An 18130-nucleotide genomic window follows, 5' to 3' on the forward strand; every position below is an offset into this window, starting at 1 on the left:
CCCGCTGTTTTACAACTTTGCTCTGATATTTATTATTTTTCTCCATCCAAACACTTACCTGTGTCACTGCCTCAAACGTATTAGAATGTCTGGGGTTCCAGCCTGGGCTTTACGCTGCTTGAAGGATTTCTTTCCAACTACTCTCCCCCATTCAAGGTAGCTAGATGCTTGGATAACATTGGACCAGACCTCTTTTACATAGGAGGAAGTGTCCCAACCTCATCCAGGCCACTGTTCTTTCAGTATGGGTCAGCTTTCAACATAGCCCTTTACACATGCACATGCTCATCATTTCAATCTGCATTGCTGCACAAATCCAGGATGCCTGGACAGAGTGACATGCAGAACCCAGCACATGAATGTGAATTTTTCATCTTTGATATCATGTTAGGAAAGTGCATATGCTTAAGCAGATTGAAATTTGAACAAATAATTCTTCCATGGGCTGACTGGGGACTAAGTAGTCACTCTCTCATGTTTACTTTTCTGTGTATGAAATAGTCATGCTAATGGCTAGTCCAAGGAAGGAAGACAAGGGTTTTGAAGCTATTTTACAAACTTAGATGTGCTACCTAAACAATAGCAATAATAGGTGGTTCAGAAGAGAGTAAGATGATTGGGTTGCAAAGGAAAAAACAGCCCTCTTATGCAAGACAAAGATGAAGACAAGCAAGAATGAAGAAACACAAGTCCCTGCATTGACTAAGGCAGGAAAGAGTTACTAAAGAGGAAAGATGTAGTTGCAGTTTGGTTGCATCCCACCCATGAGTCTTCTCATACCTTTCATGGACGATCCAAGCTCTGGATGAGGACATAAGAAAGAGCCTGGTGCACCATGTATGGATTTAGAGGTACTAGAGAACTTCAGCTATGGGGCAGTATGGAAATGTTATAATTTTCATTTCCTAAGGGTGCAGTCCTATAGATTGCACCCAAGCTGCTCAGAAACCCCCCAAACTTGGGGGTTTCCAAAATTCCTATGCCCTACCAAGAGGAGCAGCAGACATGATTTTTGCTTCCTTGTCCTTCTTTCCCTGATTTTCACAAGATGGGTTTTTCAGAAGGGGAGGGAAGAGGGCTCAGGATAACTCATATCCTAGCCTCTCCAGTCTCCTTCCTTCCTTCCTTCCTTCCTTCCTTCCTTCCTTCCTTCCTCCCCCTCAGAATGCCCCCTTTCCTCCTCTGAGGTAGATTTTCTGACCTTGGAGGGCAGCCAGCACAGTTCTTTCTGCACTGGATGGGATGGGATGGGGTGGATCTCCAACTCCCCCTTCCGAGGTTGGAGCACTGTCTTCTTCTGAGCATTCCTACGGCCCAGAGACACTCTCCCAGCAACCATAGGATTGCTCTCTAAGGGACAGATACACATCATGAAGTCTTCCGTTGGCATCAGGCTCTTTCAGCCTCTTCCAACCTAGCCCCTTTCCAGGTGTGTTGTACCCCATCATCCCCAGTCACACCTGGTAGCACCATGTTGGGGAAAGCTTCTCCAGAGCAGGGAGTGGAGATCCTGCAGGCCCTTCAGCCATTGGACTGTAGTTCTCATCATTCCTGACCACTGGCTGTGCTGACTGAGGCTGATGGGAGCTGGAGTCCAACAACATCTGGAAGGCCACAGGTTCTCCACCCCTGCTTTGGAGGGTAGATGAAGACATCAGTTATCTTGTCCTTCCTTTTCCACTAAACAAATCTTCGCAGCTATGATACTGAATCCCTTCTATACGATTTATAGTGCTGTGTGAAGGGCCGGGGGTGGGCAATTTGTGGCCCTCCTGATGTTTCAGCCTACAACTCCCATGATCCTTCACTGTTGGTTGGAGATGGCCAAGTTATGCTCCATCTGCATATCTGTGTGAATAAACCATGCTTCAGAAATACCATAAGCCTCCACTGACCACATGCCAAGGAAATAAAGCCCTGGGTGATGCTGGCACCTCTGGAGTCCTCACGGCTTAGAGAATCTGGGTGCGAGGGCATAACAATATACCATAGCCACACCTTGCATTTTGCGCTGCCAGTATTTATTTATCAAACAGTTACGATTCAGACAGAAGTAGGTTGCCCACAAGCTGCAGCCACAACCCCATCAGGCTTCTTGGAGGCAGCACTGGTTTCCCCAGGGGCTCCAGGCCCAGATGAGCCAACTGCGGCGGGCGCCATGGCGACAGCACTGGCCTCCCCCAAAGCTGCATGGACAGTCTCCATGCGGTATCCTCTGTGGGCACGCCTGGTGGAGCAGTAACAGCCCAGGACTGACACAAAGACGATGAAGGAGCAGGCCACTATTATGACCAGGGTGGCTGTGGAGAAGGGGAGATGTAGCCCTGTTAGAGGAAGAAAAAGAGGAATGGAGTCATCGTCAGAGCGGCACTACGTAGAGAAGGTACTGAACTGGACAGGTGATTCCTGCTTCTACTGGAAAACTCAGGGCATCATAGAACAGTTTATACTTCCAAGATCTGTGGAAGCAAAATGGATGAAAATGCATAGCCTAGTGTAGTCTGGCCCAGCTTGGTGCCCTCCAGATGTTTTGGACTACAATTCCCATCAGCCTCAGCCAGCATGGCTAATGGTCTGGGATGCTGGTCTTGTACTTAAAAAAAAATCTAGAAAGCTAGCTTAGTGGATGTCAAACTCTTAGAAGCCCTGTACTTCAATCCCACATAAAACTGGTTGTTTCTGCTCAGTGGTAAGGAAAGTGTACTCTGCAGATGCCCAGAGGCACTCCTACTTCAAGTATCACAGTTGACTCCTGGGACTGAATACTGGTTCCAAGACTGAGCCCAGGATTAAAAGAAAGCCTTGTGTTCTCACTACTGCATAGGTAACTTTTGAGCCGAGTGACAAAACCTAGTGCAAATCTCATGGACGCCCTTCTAGTTGTGTGCAATAAACTCAGTTTCTGCTTCCCATTTGCATTGTATATTACATCTTATTTCAATCCTAAATGTTATTGACAACCCTGAGTTGCCAAGGAACATCCCTCTAGGGTTTATCTAGTTCAGTTTCGTTATTTCATGCATCTGATGAAGTAGCCTTTCGCTTAGGGATGGACAAGCCTGTTTCACTTTCTGTAGTGTTTATATCTTTTCAAGCACACGTTCATTCTGTCCTGTTTCTGCATCAATCTGTGATTTAAGAAAAAACGTCAGCACAAACATTTGCATGTTTTCGTGCACATGAGAATTTGGAGGCATTTTCTTATGCAATTTCCCCTTATATAGGCAAGCGTTTCCCCTTAATATGCCTTTTGGTAAGCAATTCCCCCTAATGTACACAAGGTTCCCTAATTTTTTGATCAGACAACTGCATTGCGCTGGTGTAAGTCAGTCTAAGGTGCCAGACTCTATATTAAGGGTTCTAACCCACTGCTCCTTTGCAATTGAACCACCAGCTGGTTAAATTGAGGTTTTGCAATCAGTTAGACCACTTTAAATTTAGCCCTAATGACTGTGCTCAGGTTGACACTTCATGCATCTGATGAATCCATGAAAGCTCATGCCATAATACATCTGTCAGTCTTTAAGGGGGCCATGTTGGTCTGTTGTTTCTGTTGCAACAGACCAACACCACTACACCTCTGGAAAATATGGAAGTTGGTTTCCTATTAGTGGCTGCAGATGATAAGGACATGCCATCTTTAAAAAGAAGCGGATGCATCTACATTGCCTCTCAAGAATCCCAAGTCTTGGAATTTTGGTTTGTTGGAAGCCTTACAAGAGATAAGTGAGCCTAAACCAGCCTTCCCCAGACTGGGGCCCTCCAAGTGTGTGGGACTTCAACTCTCTTGAATCCCAGTCAGCAAGAAGGAATTCTGGCAGGTGCAAGTCATCATAGAGTGGCAAGAAAAGCTGCACCTACCATCTTTTGCAGAGCTATTCAAAGGTATGGGAGACCGTCTTCCTTCGAAAACAGGTCACCTCAAAAGGACAGATCACCCAACCTGTGCAGCTTCTTGCATACAACTCCCAGGAACTGTGATTCCATCGCTTATGCTTGTGCAGACCACTTGTTCTTAGTCCCCCTGCCCTTCCATTCTCAAGTCACTGCTGGTGGTGGTGAGGAAGTGGACATAGGCCTATGCACTTAATCTGCGTAGTTTATTCTCCCTACAGAATCTGGATTTCCTTGGTGCAGGATGTGCCCATCTAAACTAACCTTCTCTACTGATCTTTCTGGTGCAGAGCACACAGATTGGGTCCATCAGATGTTTGGTTCACCGTGTCTCAGCACCAAGGAGCCAAAAAGGTTTGGGAAAGGACAGGCAACACCACTGATGACTTCCTAATCTTCCTAGTGAAAACTAAAACTTGTCACACTGTGATTATTCACCCTTCTGTTAATTCCAGGGAAACACTTTTTTTTTTTGTCTCTGATCTTTTCCATTGTGTGGCAAAGGAAGTGAAACCCACAGACTGCAAGAAGGCATTTGTCTGGGGCAATCAAGGGGCAAGCACTGTGCCATACAGATGACACAAGCCATGGGCAGCAGCTGAAGCTTATGGAGCCCCAGCCTTGCAGAGAGAAAACTGGCAAGGCTTTGGTGTTCAGCACTGGACATTGACTATGGCCTGCTGGTGGCATGGAAGGGATGCCAGCAATCATGGAAAGGGCATGTTAAAAGCCAGGTCTTAACATGAACCAGGGATCCTGCCCAGAACCAGGTCTTAACACCAAGGCTCAGGTTTAATGCTAGATAACGGTAGCAAAGCTCCGAGCATGGCTGACTGAGGATGATGGGAGTTTTAGTCCAACAAATCTGGAGGGCACCAGGTTGGGGAAGGCTTAAAGGTGGATTCCTCACACTGATAAAAAGCTTGCAGCCCTATTTTTAGCATGCAGCTATTTATAAACATGTAGTTGTGTGCGTGTGGGGCACACGTGTACCATTTTCCCACGGAGGGCACAGCCATGAAGCCAAACCAAGGACTCATCGTGCAGCCCTCCACTGAGTGAGGAAGGGAGTGGGTTGTTTATAGTCTCAGTCCTGGCCACAAAACCCATTACAATTGTTTATTCCTGAACACAGGACAATTTGGAGCTCTCACCAGAGGAATCTTCCTTCACTCCCCCCCTCATGATAATATTCACCACCTGGTTAGGAGGCAACCCGGCAGCAAGGGGTGTCTTGGATGTGGCAGAACTGGTCACGACAGACAACAGCTCAAAGGTGCTGGAGGCATTCAGGATGGAGGAGTTCAGCTGCTCTGCGTTCAGTTCAATGGGACCAAATTTCAGGTCTGCCTCTCCAAACAGCCCTGTAAGGAAGCAGCACAAGTTAGAGCAGGGCTGATCGAAGACATTTCACTGCCCAGGGTGGAGAATCATAGAATCGTAGGGTTGGAAGGGGCCTACAAGACCATCGAGTCCAACCCCCTGCTCATTGTAGGAGGCCTGATTCTCAGGCAGTCTCCCATTTAAGTACTAATCAGGGCTGACCCTGCTTAGCTTCCAAGATCCCTTTCCACTGACAGAAGCTGACCAGACTGGAGTCATAAAACACTGGCAATTGGGCAGTGTCCTCCACCGCACCAGAGGGCAGCAGGCTAGCTTAAGGGGTGCAGGGCACACCACATGGCACACAGAGCTATGTCCATACTGTTGCCTACTGCCCCCACGATCTGTCTCTCTGCCTAATGGTAGGGCCGGACCCAAGTAGACACTCATGAATTCCTACCTGCTTGCCCTGTGCTCCCATATATTATCCCACCATTTTACACAATACAGTTCACTCTTCTCCAGGGATGGGGAAAATGCAGCCCAGCAACATCTGGAGGGCCACAATTCCAGTCATCCCTTACCATTGCCACTGCTGGCTAGGGCTGATGGGAGTTGCAGTCCAATAACATCTGGAGGGCCACATGTCTCCCACCCCTGATATAGCTCCCAAGTATGATAAGGCAAGATTAGCTATTTCAACTCTCCTCCAAATGCATGACACGGTTTGAAAATATGGACCCAGAATATTTATTTATTTATTTATTTCTTATTAAATTTATTAATCGCCCATCTGGCTGGTCACCCAGCCACTCTGGGCGATGTACAACATACAATAAAAACAGTTTAAAACAATAAAATTCTACAATAAAAACATTTTCTAAAATACCCTAACCCACCCCAAATGCCTGCCTGAACAGCCACGTTTTTAATGCATGACGGAAGCTCATTAAAGAGGGGGCTTGACGGAGTTCCCTAGGGAGGGAGTTCCACAGAGTGGGGGCCACCACAGAAAAGGCCCTCTCCCTCGTCCCCACCAGTCTAGCTGTCCTGGTTGATGGGATAGAGAGAAGGCCATCCGAGGCTGATCTTGTTAAGCGGCCTGTCTGGTGCTGCTGGAGGCTCTCCTTAAGATAGGCTGGGCCGGAACCATATAGGGTTTTATAGGTCAAAACCAACACCTTGAATTTGGCCCGGAAAACAACTGGTAACCAGTGCAACTCCTTCAGCACTGGAGTGATGTGATCTCGCCGGCGGCTGCCTTTAATCAGGCAAGCCGCTGCGTTCTATACCAGCTGCAGTTTCCGAACCGTCTTCAAGGGTAACCCCACGTAGAGCGCATTACAGTAGTCTAAACGAGAGGAGACCAGGGCATGTACTACTGATGGGAGCAGATGGTTGGGAAGGAAGGGGCGCAGCCGCCATATCAGATGGAGTTGATACAGCACTGTCCGGCTCACAGCTGACACCTGAGCCTCCATGGACAGCTGGGAGTCCAAAATGACCCCCAGGCTGCGGACCTGGTCTTTCAAGGGTAGCCGTACCCCATTCAACACCAGGTCATCATCCCCCAGCCTCCTCTTGGCTCCCACCAAAAGTACCTCGGTCTTGTCAGGGTTCAGCTTCAGCCTATTCCTCCCCATCCAGCCACTCACTGTCTCCAGACATTTGAACAGGGATTCTACAGCCAACCTTGGTGAAGATTTAAATGAGAGGTAGAGCTGCGTGTCATCCGCATATTGATGACACTGCACCCCAAACCTCCTGATGATAGCCCCCAGCAGCTTCACATAGATGTTAAATAGCATCGGGGAGAGGATGGAACCCTGTGGCACCCCACAAGTAAGTGGCCACGGGTCCGAAACCTCCTCTCCCAGTGCTACCCTCTGGTACCTGCCGGAGAGGAAGGACCGGAACCACCGCAATACGGTGTCCCCAATGCCCAACCCCTCCAGGCGGTCCAGGAGGATACCGTGGTCAACGGTATCGAAAGCCGCTGAGAGGTCGAGGAGAACAAGGAAGGAGCATTCGCCCCTATCCAGAGCCCTCCTCATATCATCTACCAAGGCGACCAAGGCGACCAAGGCCATTTCTGTCCCATGCCCAGGCCTGAAGCCCGACTGAAATGGGTCTAGATAATCAGTTTCTTCCAAGTGTGCCTTCAACTGCACCGCCACCACCCGCTCAATCACCTTGCCCCAAAATGGCAGATTTGAGACTGGGCGAAAGTTGTTCAAAACTTGAGGATCCAAGGAGGGCTTCTTTAAGAGCGGTCTTATCACTGCCTCCTTGAGGGCTGATGGCATCACTGCCTCCTCAAGGGAGGCGTTCACCACCGCCTTGATCCCCTCACCCAGCCTCTCTCTGCAGCTCATAATGAGCCAAGATGGGCAAGGATCAAGTAAGCAGGTGGTCGGCCGTACCGATGAAGCACCTTGTCCACTTCATCAGGAGGAAGAAGCTGGAACCGAAGAATTACAGTGAAGCGAGCCACACAAGTTATTATTAAGTGACCTCCTCTATTTGGGTGCCAAATAGAGTCTCTGAGTAGAATTCTGTTGAATCTTTTGATTAACAGGTCCCTAAGCCCAAGGATTGCTCTGCAAGGTAGGTTTTAGGGAGATGGCTTCACCTTTCTGCTGCTGCCGCCGCCGCCTCCTCCTCCTGCTACCACAGCCGCTAGGAGATGCACAACAGGAGCAATCTGCCCCTTCATGAGAGTTCCAGGTTGCGGTCGCCTGGTTGTAGGAGCAGGCCTTGTTGAGGCGGTCCAATGAGCCAACAGGTGCTGCCTTCAAGTGACAGATGAGGTAGATCTAGAGCCAAATTACACCTCACATTAGGTATGCGATAGGAAATGTGGTGCCCGCAGGCACCAATGAGGCCCCAGACTCCTTTCTTGGTGTCTACCAAGGCACTCTACCACTCCCACCTTTAAAAATAATTAACACATTTGCTGTGATATAAGTTTGCTGGTGCTGAAAACTGGGTTCAAAGGAGCTGTTTAGTGTATTGGAGCCCAGACCCCACCTTGGCCTTATACCCAGTCTTTTAGAGCAGGTTGCTTGTTCTTCACCATATCTCCCACGGGAGATGTTTTGTGGTGCTGCCCAGGACAGTTTCTCAAAATGCCAGATGTGCCCATGGGCCCCAAAGGGTGCCTAGCCCTGCATTAGGTTGCTGCTCACAATCCAGTATTGGATTCTTGCAATATTAGTTCTACAAACAGCGGCAGGTCCACCAGCTCAGTGGTCAAGGACAAGGACTGACATGAAATTCAGAAGCTCCCGCACCAAGGCAGCTGTGATGGCTGGCCTGCCATTCAAGCCCCTGGTAAAACAGATGCGGGAGATGACACAATCCATCTACATGGGCTCAAAATGGCTAACACGAGGATGGCTCTTTTCACTCACTCAGCCTCATTTAGGTCATGAGGTATCACATCTGTGTAGACTGCCTACCCCAAACCAGTGCCCTCCGGATGTTTTAGATGGCAACTCCCATAATACCCAGCCAACAGGCAGAAATTATAGAAGTTGCAGTCCAAAAACGTCTGGAAAGCACCAGTGTGCTTACTCCCTGGGGTAGAAGCCATTAGATTTCCCAAATGCTTCTTGCCCCCAAACAGTAGCCATTTGTGAATCAAACTTGTGGAGACTTTGCCCCACCCTTGGAGGATCAGCTCCCATTTCCCAACCTGGTTGTTGGAGTCCCCGATGAAAGTGAACGTGTCCAGCTGGAAGCGTAGGATTCCCTCTTCTTGTGTGGCAAGGAAACGGGAGCCACCGTGCTGCCCATCCACGAGGCACCTGCAGGATGGACAGAAGCAGACAGGAAAGGCCCATGTCCTCCCTGTGTCATCAATAGCACACCTACTACTTCACCTGGAACCTAGACCGGGGTTGGGCAACATGTGGCCCGCCCGATGCCGTTGGGCTGCAGTTCCCCTCACCATGCCAGCTAGGGTTAGGCTGTCTAGGGCTGATGGGAAACAAAATCCAGCAACACCTGGAGAGCCACAAGTTGCTCACCCCTCACCTGGACACACAGCCATGGAGCCGGTTGATTGCTGCTGAAGCAGAACGTATTATTTTAGAGGGGGAAAAGCTTACGGACTGCCCTTTGAAGAGGTGTGGGTTGTGTTTGCCATGTCTTCAGATTTTTATTTTGCGTTTACAGAAGAGTAGTTTCCCTCCTCACTCACCCCAAACTCTGGGCCCAACTAGACATGATGGTGACGTAATTTGGACACAGGTCGTGTTCAACAGGCAACAAGGAGGGCGTAGGTTGGTTGTGGGTCATTTCTTGTGGGGAAGCAGGGGGTGGGGGTGGAACCTCCCCCCCCACTTCCCTTTCCAAAATGCTGACCCCCCCCTTGCTGCTTTTCTCCCTGCAGGGTTTGGCCCATGGGGGCCAAACACACCTTGGGGGGATAGGGGTTCAGCGCAGACCTGTGCCACCACTCTCATTCCTGCTCACCCACCCAGGAGATGCAAGTGTTGTCCCATGTTCTAAAATAGTGTGTGTGCTGCTGCACTGCAGTCACTTCTAATTAGACCCCACAGACAAACCATCACCAGGCCCACCTCCTTGCTTGCTCATCTTTTCACAGAACTGACCGCCACCAGCAGTTTAACGAAACATGCTGACATTTCTAGATGGCTTAGTCACCATTGCCTTTCAAGTAAAGGGCTTAATGCAGGATTGGCCAATTTTGCAGGTCCCTGGCCCCGCCCTCATTGAATTTGCCATGGTGGTGGCAAAAAAAGCCAGTGATTTTTTCAAAATAAACTAACATGCACAGGGAGCATGCACCCTGTTTAGAAGCAGAATCGTGCCCCAGAAACCCTTCCAGGAGCATAATTCTGCTTCTAAACAGGATGCATACGACTTGCTTGGCTGAAAAATCGCCTGTTTTTTGCTGCTGCAGTGGCAAAGTCAATGGTGGCAATTTCAATAGGGTGGTGGTTGTCCCCCAGTGGGTTTGGTGGGGGAATACCGCCCCAACCCCCCAGACGTCGGCCACCACAGGCTTAGTGGAAGTCACATTGAAGTCCCAATTTTAATTAGCTTACATCCTTGTAAGCATGATTAGGGCTAGAGAACAGTTTCTCAGGTTCCTACGTTGATTGCCCCCATTTCCACAGTTTTCATCCCCCCATTTATCCACATCCGTCTGTCACTCCCAGTGCCTCACCCATGATTTGTGATGACCTCATATTTCACAGAAGACTCTGCACTTGGTCGGGCAACACACTCATCCAGGTAGATCTTCAGAGGCACATGGTCGCCCTTCCCTACCGACGCTTGGATGTTGATTAGGTCCCCAAGATAGTAAGTGGGGTCAGACACCGGAAGTGACCAGGTACCTGTGGGACAGAACATTAATATAGCACCACCTATGCACGTGGCACTCATGGGGCTCCCTCATGGGGCTGTATGTGTGTCTCCAGAGCATAGGCACCTCCATGGCAGTGCCCGCTCCAGGTTCTGGGGGAATCTCAGGCAGGATATCCTTGATAGGTCTCCACTGAGCAAGCCAATTTCCTCCTAACTAATGTCACTGCTACCCATTCACTTGGGTTCTGCCTTTGGGTCTGATCCACCTAGTTGCTCAGATGACTGGACTTTGCTGCTCCTGACACGGCTTGCTTCCAGGGGGAAGGGAACAGGCGGCAATAGCAAGGAGCAGCAAGAGGCATAAGGTGATTCAGGGATTGTCAGGGGTTCCCCTGCTGTGGTGAGGGCCTTGTCAGGTGCCCTATAATATCAACCTCCAATTCTGACCCTGCTTCTTACCATGGGCAGGATGAAAGTAATGGAGTTTGAGAACTAGATCAACAGAGCGGCGGCAGACCAGATTTGAATCGCATCCATAGTGTTGATGAAGTTCTACCTCCTGATGGAGTTTTACATGTCACTGGGATTCATGTTATGTACTCATTTTTCACACAGTAGCCAAGCCATATTTATTTATTATCCTCAAAATAGCTGTGAAAGCTTACTTGCCCTATAAGCAAAGTCTGGAAACGGACAATCGTTTGAGAGGTGAAAATGGTTGGAGGGTGGTATTACTTCTCATGGCATACATGGTGGGGGGGCTGTAGCTCAGTGGTTGAGCCCCCGCTTTGCAGGCAGAAGGTCTCATCTTCAATCCCTGGCATGTCCAGGTAGGGCTAGGAAAGAATCCTGCCTGAAACCCTGGAGAGCCGCTGCCAGTTGGCGTTGAGAATACTAGGCTAGATGGATCCATAGTCTGACCCAGTATATTGCAGCTTCCTATGTTTCTGTTTCTTTTGCCCCAGTCACCTTTGGTCAATCAGGCTTTTAAAAGCTGGCAAAACTAATTTGCTAGAGGGGCAAGTGGAACAAGTACACACCACAAGCAAACACTTTCAAAACACCTTCCATTCTCCAACTGAACTACTATGGTCCACCGTGTCCAGCCAAGCCAATCCAATTGGGCAACTCCCAGGTTCACTTCATAGTACAGCTTTCTGTAGATGGATAGAGACTGCAAGTTTCGGCTGATCACTCACTGTCATAGACTTCAAGGGCAAAGTGCAGGCGCTGTCTGTCCATCACAGTGGTACTGAAAGGGACCCACATGGGTTGGAGTGCAAGTGAAGAGATGTTCCAGGATCTAGAACAAACACCAAGCTTCATCTCCTCATATCTCTATTTCTCCCACAAGACAGTGCCCTCAAGTACAACAGACATTTTATGCCAGTGATGAACTCTGATGAAGACTAACAGCACACCTGGAGCATCTGCAATTCGACACTCCTTTGGTGAAGTCCTCAATAGCCATATCCTATATTTTATTCTGAAATGCATATTCTTAGAATAATCCCTTCACCCCCTTTCCACGGTTACTCATCTGGTCAGATCTGGCTACTTTTTTAAAAAAGTAATGCATGATGAGTATCATTGGAGGGGTGGAACCAACTTCTATATACATTTCTGATTGGCTAGCTGGCCTACTGACAAATGTAGCTTCTCTCACTATTGGACCAACTTATCTGCATATGTGAAGAGAACAGCTTTTACTGGCTATGAACAGGCAAATCACCAGCTCGGTGTTTTATCTTCCTGGAACTATGCAAATCAGGAGTCAAAGAATACTCTTATGCACTCTCAGAACATTTGTCCTGCAATGAACTCAGTATATGCTCTGAAACCCAAGATTCTACTCAAGCAGGTAAAATGTAACTAGCCAAATTAGACTGACTTCACTGACTTTCATTTACAAGACTGTGCAACTACCCAACTGCAACCTTTGCCAGAACTAGGGATGAATGGGGTGTAATATTGGTTCCATCTGTGTTTTGCAGATTGTCAGGTGCCTTTTGTTCCATCATCTGCCCATCACCGGAATCAGATTATTTCTGTTCCTAAATTTGTGCGAATTCGCAATTGTGCAAATCCATACATGCAAAAGTGTGCAAATCCCCCCAAATGCGCATTTTCACGCTTTAGCCTATGGGGAAAATGCACATTTTTGGCCAGGCTTTTAGAATTTTGCATATTTTTCTCTGATGAAATTTGCGCAAAATTCAGATAAGTTAGAAGGGCGGTCCACAAGTCTGCAGAATCTGCTGGACAGGGGGAAGCCGGTCCGCTGTGGAATCTGCAGGTTGGATTCATGAAAATCTGAACTTATTTGATTCTCTGAAGTCCCTAGCCAGAACTCAGGCCTCTGGGTCCAGGGCCACCAAGGATTCCTTATCAGTTGCTTGCCATCATTTATCCATAACAAGGTATAACCCTGAGCTGGAAGATGCACACTACTGTGAGCACAGTTGTTTTGAGTTAGGCCTCTGGGCATTTGTGGCAGGTGATCCCAGACCCAGATATATGAAAACACATCTACATCTTCAGCCTCTTGGTCTGCCTTGGATAGATAACTAATGGGAGAAGCCATTCCAGTATCCAAGCCTAGATCTGTGGTCACAAGCAGCAGCTTCTTTTCTTATGACTACTGAGATAATTCAGCATCTCTCACTAGCATGACACTCCTTAGAGAACCAGGACTTACCTAGGGTAGAAACAGTCTATGGGATGGGAGAAGCGATTGGCCCGGATCACCCCATTTGCAGCTGAAGGTATGTAGTGGAGAATGTTTCTATAATGGATGCTGCTTGGAAGAAGCTAAGAGTAAGATAAACGTTTAGTTGAAGCTAGTTTTGAGGATTTTTTTTTTAAAGTCACATTCTGTGATTTACATATAAGAGCTTCCAGCCTTCTCATCAACTGGTTGCTCTAAGCAAGCTGTACAGAGTAGATACAAGTAAAAACTCCCCAGAGGCCACTCAGTTGTGGTTTCGTTGTAGGGTGGGCAGGGGTCCTACTTCACAGTCCTCTATTAGAAAGCGGCCTCTATTTGATGGGCTGTTCAGTCCAAGTCAGGTTTGAAGCCAAAGAACTGTCAGGAAGGAGAACAGGGGCCTTGAACTTGCCCATCAACAGCGAGCACCTGGGCAGGAGATTGAGCAGGCACCCAGGTCACCTGGGCAGTCTTCCCCACTATGGTAAAATGTATTACATTAGTATTTAAATTATAGTTATTATTCCTAAATTTGCATCTATACATAAATCTGCATGTGCAAATATTATGCAAATTTGTGCCCTCTTTCTTGGTCATGCAGTGCCTTTTTTTTGGCAATGCATAAGTGGCCACCCTATTTCCTCCAGCGGGAATCCTTTCTAAATCCCCAAGTTTTATATGACTAGAAGCGTACTTGAGATGGTTCTGCTGAAATGCAATCAGGTGGGAAAATAATCAGGATTCAGGAGGGTGCCAATTTAGTTCTATACTCCTATACCCACTCTTTAGGTTTAGGAGATCAATTTTTGCATTTTGCGCCCAGTTCCCCAAACAGAATATGAGGTGATATTTGCAAGGTCACTTGCTTTTAGAGGAAAGCCTTGGAGGCTTATTATGCCTTTGTAAAAAGAGCTTCTTCACCAGGTTCACAGACTGAAAGACAGTGATCAGGGCACAGTGTTCAGCAGCAGTGATCAACACAGGCCTCCAATCTAGGCTAGCCCCTCCCCCATTGCCTTCAACCCTGCCCACCACTGGAATGCAGCCCCCAAGAGCTTCTCCAAAATGTAGTTTGGCCCTAAGGCTTCAACACTCTTGAACTAAGGCACACAAAACAACAGGCAGGTTCTTTGGATAGGATGCTTGGTGGCTCCCCGATTAATTTCCTAGATGAACAAATATGAAGATCTGAGTTTTGGGTTGTTGATTGCACTGGATTCATCCTAGCCCATTAACTACAATGCACGAGCAGGGAGATCCTGCGGTCTACTAGCATCATCCAGAAAGGGGCACTTGCTTCTCCAATTAGCTTTTCATGTGGAAAGTCCTCGATTACTCAAACAGTTCACAAAGGACCCCAGAAGTGCCATTTCCTTACTTTTCTGGTGGCCCCACATGCAAAGAGAGGGTGTTCCAGCAGGAGGAGTTTCGAGCGTTCAGCCGTCACAGCACAGCCAGATCCCAGAGTCAGTTCATCGGCACCAATCACCACGCCGGACCCAAAGAGATCCACCGGCACGGAGATCACTAGGTGCGAGCTGCCACACAACACAGTCACTGCAGAGGACACAAGAATGGGTCAGCAAGGACCACTGTGTGAATTAGTTAACACCTCCCTACATCTCTCCATTCAAGGGTGTGCAGAGACATTTCATGGGCAGAACCAAGAGGCTATTGTGAAGACATGGCAATGAGGAGCAGCCCTACTGGATCAGGATGATGGTCCAGCTAGTTTGGGATCCCATTCCACACATTGGGCAACCAGATGCCTAAGGGGAGCCCACCAGTAGCACATGGTGGCAATAGCTGGGGGAGAGCAGCGGGAAAGGGCTATCAATCATCCAGAGGCATTCCTCTAATGCCTTGCTTTAATTTGCAGCAATAACTAAGTGGGAGAGGCATTCAGGCACACATTCCACCAGCAGACAGGGAATAACAGCAACAGTCATGTTAATACTTCTGTTTTCTGAGAGGAGGGGGAGTTCTGCCCTAGGACTCCTGTTAATTATTGGCATGGTGCCGAAGGGGGCATTTCGGCAGGTGCATCATTTTTCCCTGTTCACCACTAAGGTCCAAGAACCCTCCTCTCCATCGCCTCTGGTCCTGCTGTGCTGCTCTGAAAGAAGTTTCAGTTCATGAGTTTGGCAGAAGCCCCTGGGATGAACAACTTGGGGCTCTCCAGATGTTTTGGCCTTCTATCATGCCTGGATACAGCTCCAGCTGAGAGCCTTCCTGCCCCCAGCTGCCAACTGCCACCACTGAAGACTTCAGAGGAAGCAGCAGCCCTTCCATCCTGTTTAGATCTAACTCGATGACCTGCTGAATTTTGCAACTAAGAATCTAGTAGCTGGATTTGTTTTTCCTCCTTCCTCCCATTTCCCTTTTATTTTGTGTCATGTCTTTCAGATTGTAAGCTTTCAGGCAGGGACTGTCTTGTTACTTTTCAAAAGGCTACACTGGGAGCCTTTTTTGGCTCAAGGTGGGATAAAAATGCAATAAAACTACAACTCCCATCATTCTCACCTGTGGGTTACGCTGGCTAGGGCTGATGGGAGTTGTAGGCCAAATTATCTAGAGGGCCACAAGTTGCCCACCTTTGCTCTAGGGGGTTACAAAGTCGTTCTTGAGAACTCGGAAGCCTGCTCAGTACTTGACATTTTAACTAATGTTAAAAAAATGGCATTGCCCTATAGTGGCTTTTGAATTTTTTTTTCTGATTGACCAATGCAGCCCTCTACAATTTGCATTAGCTTCTATTTGCCTAGTGTACCTAAAATTAACCTCCAGCTTTTTCAATATGAAGTATATGTTTACTTCCACTTCACAAGGGATCCATGTATTCTGCATCATACCAGAGTCAAGGACAAATAACTGCTGGCATATACATATTTCTGAAAGCATAGGTGAGGAAGAGAACCACCATTATTACTTCTTTGTCCCGGTCACTCTTGGTGCAAGTAGAAATCTGTTTGGCACTTAGCACAGTTGAATCCAGTTTTCCCTAAGCTGGTACCATCCAGGTGTGTTAGATTACAAGTCCCATTATCCCCAGCCATGATGGCCTATGGCCATGATGGAAGTTACAGTCCAATGCATCTGGAGGGTTGCCCGTGCTGGCTAAGATGGGAGTTGTAGTCCAATGCATTTGGAGGGCACCGGTTTGGGGAAGGCTGGACTAATTTAATTAACTGTATAGAATACATCTGGCACTCTGTTCTAAGATCTTTGGGCTTTTCTGCCATGGCCAGGTCTCCCCACTTTCCCCCATTTTGCTTAACAGCCAGTCAGAAAAGGAGTTCCAGAAAACACAAAAGTTTGCTCACTGCCTTGACATTTTAGTTAGCCTTAAGAGAAATGTTCTCCTTGAAGGATGAATACAGCTCCCTAAAGGTTTTGTTAGTTAAATGAAGGAGCCCAACTTTTCACTTGGAAGACAGTATCAGTTGCATGTTAAAATTTGTCATTCAGTCATTGTCTAAAATAGTTTTTCAATAACCTTGTGGCTTGATCGGTTTCTTAACACAGAGGCTTTTCCCAAGACCAGGAAGCACTGAACAATAAAATTAAGAGTCAACACATATTAAAACAACCTCTCTATAGTGCTAACATAAACCCACCCCTGAAACACACACACACACACGCCAGAACAGTTGAAATAACTGCCAATTAATTCTTCCATACTAGAGCATTTATATTTACCTGTAGTATTTTGAGCAGAAGCACCAATGGCTAAAAGGAATAAAGCCCATATCCTTAAGCACTTCTCCATCATTCACAGCTCTTAATCAAGGGTTCAGTCAGGTGGGAACCAAATACCCTATGCTCTCATTGACTCCATTTATAGCCCACACAGAGTACTCAGGTGCTTCTGTATCCTCCAATGAAACCACACCATCCATGGTTCCATTCCCTTCCTAAAATGGGTAGCCATTTTCTAGCTATTTACTCTGATGTATACTCCTAATCTCAATAGGTCTAAACATACTATATAAACCGCTTGTGAAAGTTGACCATAGCATTTTAGTTAGTAGTTTTTGTATGTAACACTTTGTGATTCCTCCATTCTCAGGCTCAAAGATCAAATAGTGTGGTATTTATTCATGCATATTCAACCTCTTGGTTATTACGATGCAATCCTATATATATTTACGGAAAAGTAACTGTGTTCTATGGGGCTTATTCCCAGCTAACAACACCAATACATATCTACTCAGAAGTAAGCCCCATTGAGTTCAATGGGGCTTACTCCCAGGTAAGTGTATAAAGGACTGCAGCCTTAATCTTGAACAGGTGTTGAGAATTCAAATGTGTCGGAGGGAGTAAGAGAAAGGGGTTGCTTCTGATGTTCCATTTCAAATTGTTCACCTCCTTTGCTTTTTGCCTCTGAGTACTCAAGATGTAGAATTTTGTATAAATCAAGAGTTTTATTTGGCTTGTATTTCTTTACTGGCATTGTTTTAGATTCAAGAACTTCAAGACACTTTATAAACATTTGCCTTCTATGTCCTAAAACTCTGCATGTGTCTTCTCTGAATTTGGAGTGCCCTACCAAGTGACTTGCAACTGATGCTGGCCTTACTTTCTTTTTTGGTGTGAAATCAAAGTGTTCCCTGTTGCCCAGGCTTTGAAAAAAAATCTTGATTGACTGTTTTGTCTGCTGGTTGAACAGTTTTTATACCTCTTATTTTATAATTGTATTATATTGTATTTTTATAATGTTATATGCACCAGACTGGAATCCCTTGTGGATGAAGAGCAGCTGATAAATTTAATAAATAAATATGTAGAAGTGGGCTTCTGCTTCTGGAAAGCCCAATGCTCTAATGCTTACCATTTACTTGGCAGAAAGTTGTGTTGATTTAATTA

The 18130-nt window shown here is 47.1% G+C and overlaps 2 protein-coding genes and 1 long non-coding RNA gene across 3 annotated transcripts in view; 1 reads left to right on the forward strand and 2 right to left on the reverse strand.

Annotated features, from left to right (window-relative positions):
- Positions 1 to 18130, reverse strand: part of LOC146357977 (uncharacterized) — a 717854-nt gene that overhangs the window by 670538 nt on the left and 29186 nt on the right. The gene's annotated exons all lie outside the window — the stretch shown is intronic.
- The window catches only part of TCN1 (transcobalamin 1), a 48371-nt gene that overhangs the window by 3478 nt on the left and 26763 nt on the right, over positions 1 to 18130 (forward strand). The window lies entirely within an intron of this gene.
- Positions 2044 to 17033, reverse strand: LOC146357996 (zona pellucida sperm-binding protein 3-like). The gene is made up of 9 exons (XM_084828808.1): positions 16964 to 17033; positions 14643 to 14821; positions 13256 to 13368; positions 11757 to 11860; positions 10415 to 10586; positions 8915 to 9026; positions 7850 to 8033; positions 5049 to 5258; positions 2044 to 2324 (listed from the first exon to the last, which is right to left on the reverse strand). Exons 1-9 carry the CDS (start codon positions 17031 to 17033, stop codon positions 2044 to 2046), a joined length of 1425 nt encoding a protein of 474 aa, XP_084684934.1.

Source organism: Heloderma suspectum, chromosome 1 (genome assembly GCF_057233095.1).
Source record: "Heloderma suspectum isolate Gila_16-S chromosome 1, 16-S_ref, whole genome shotgun sequence".
In the NCBI taxonomy this organism is placed as follows: domain Eukaryota; kingdom Metazoa; phylum Chordata; class Lepidosauria; order Squamata; family Helodermatidae; genus Heloderma; species Heloderma suspectum.

What these genes read in the sequence shown, in the direction of transcription:
- LOC146357996 (XM_084828808.1), bottom strand. Translation starts at nt 17,033, where the DNA reads ATGGAGAAGTGCTTAAGGATATGGGCTTTATTCCTTTTAGCCATTGGT. An exon ending in TGCCCTTGAAGTCTATGACA is followed by an intron (nt 10,587 to 11,756) that starts GTGAGTGATCAG and finishes TCTGTCCCACAG; the next exon opens with GTACCTGGTCACTTCCGGTG. An exon ending in GCGGCGGCAGCAGCAGAAAG is followed by an intron (nt 5,259 to 7,849) that starts GTGAAGCCATCT and finishes GCTTCCTTACAG; the next exon opens with GGCTGTTTGGAGAGGCAGAC.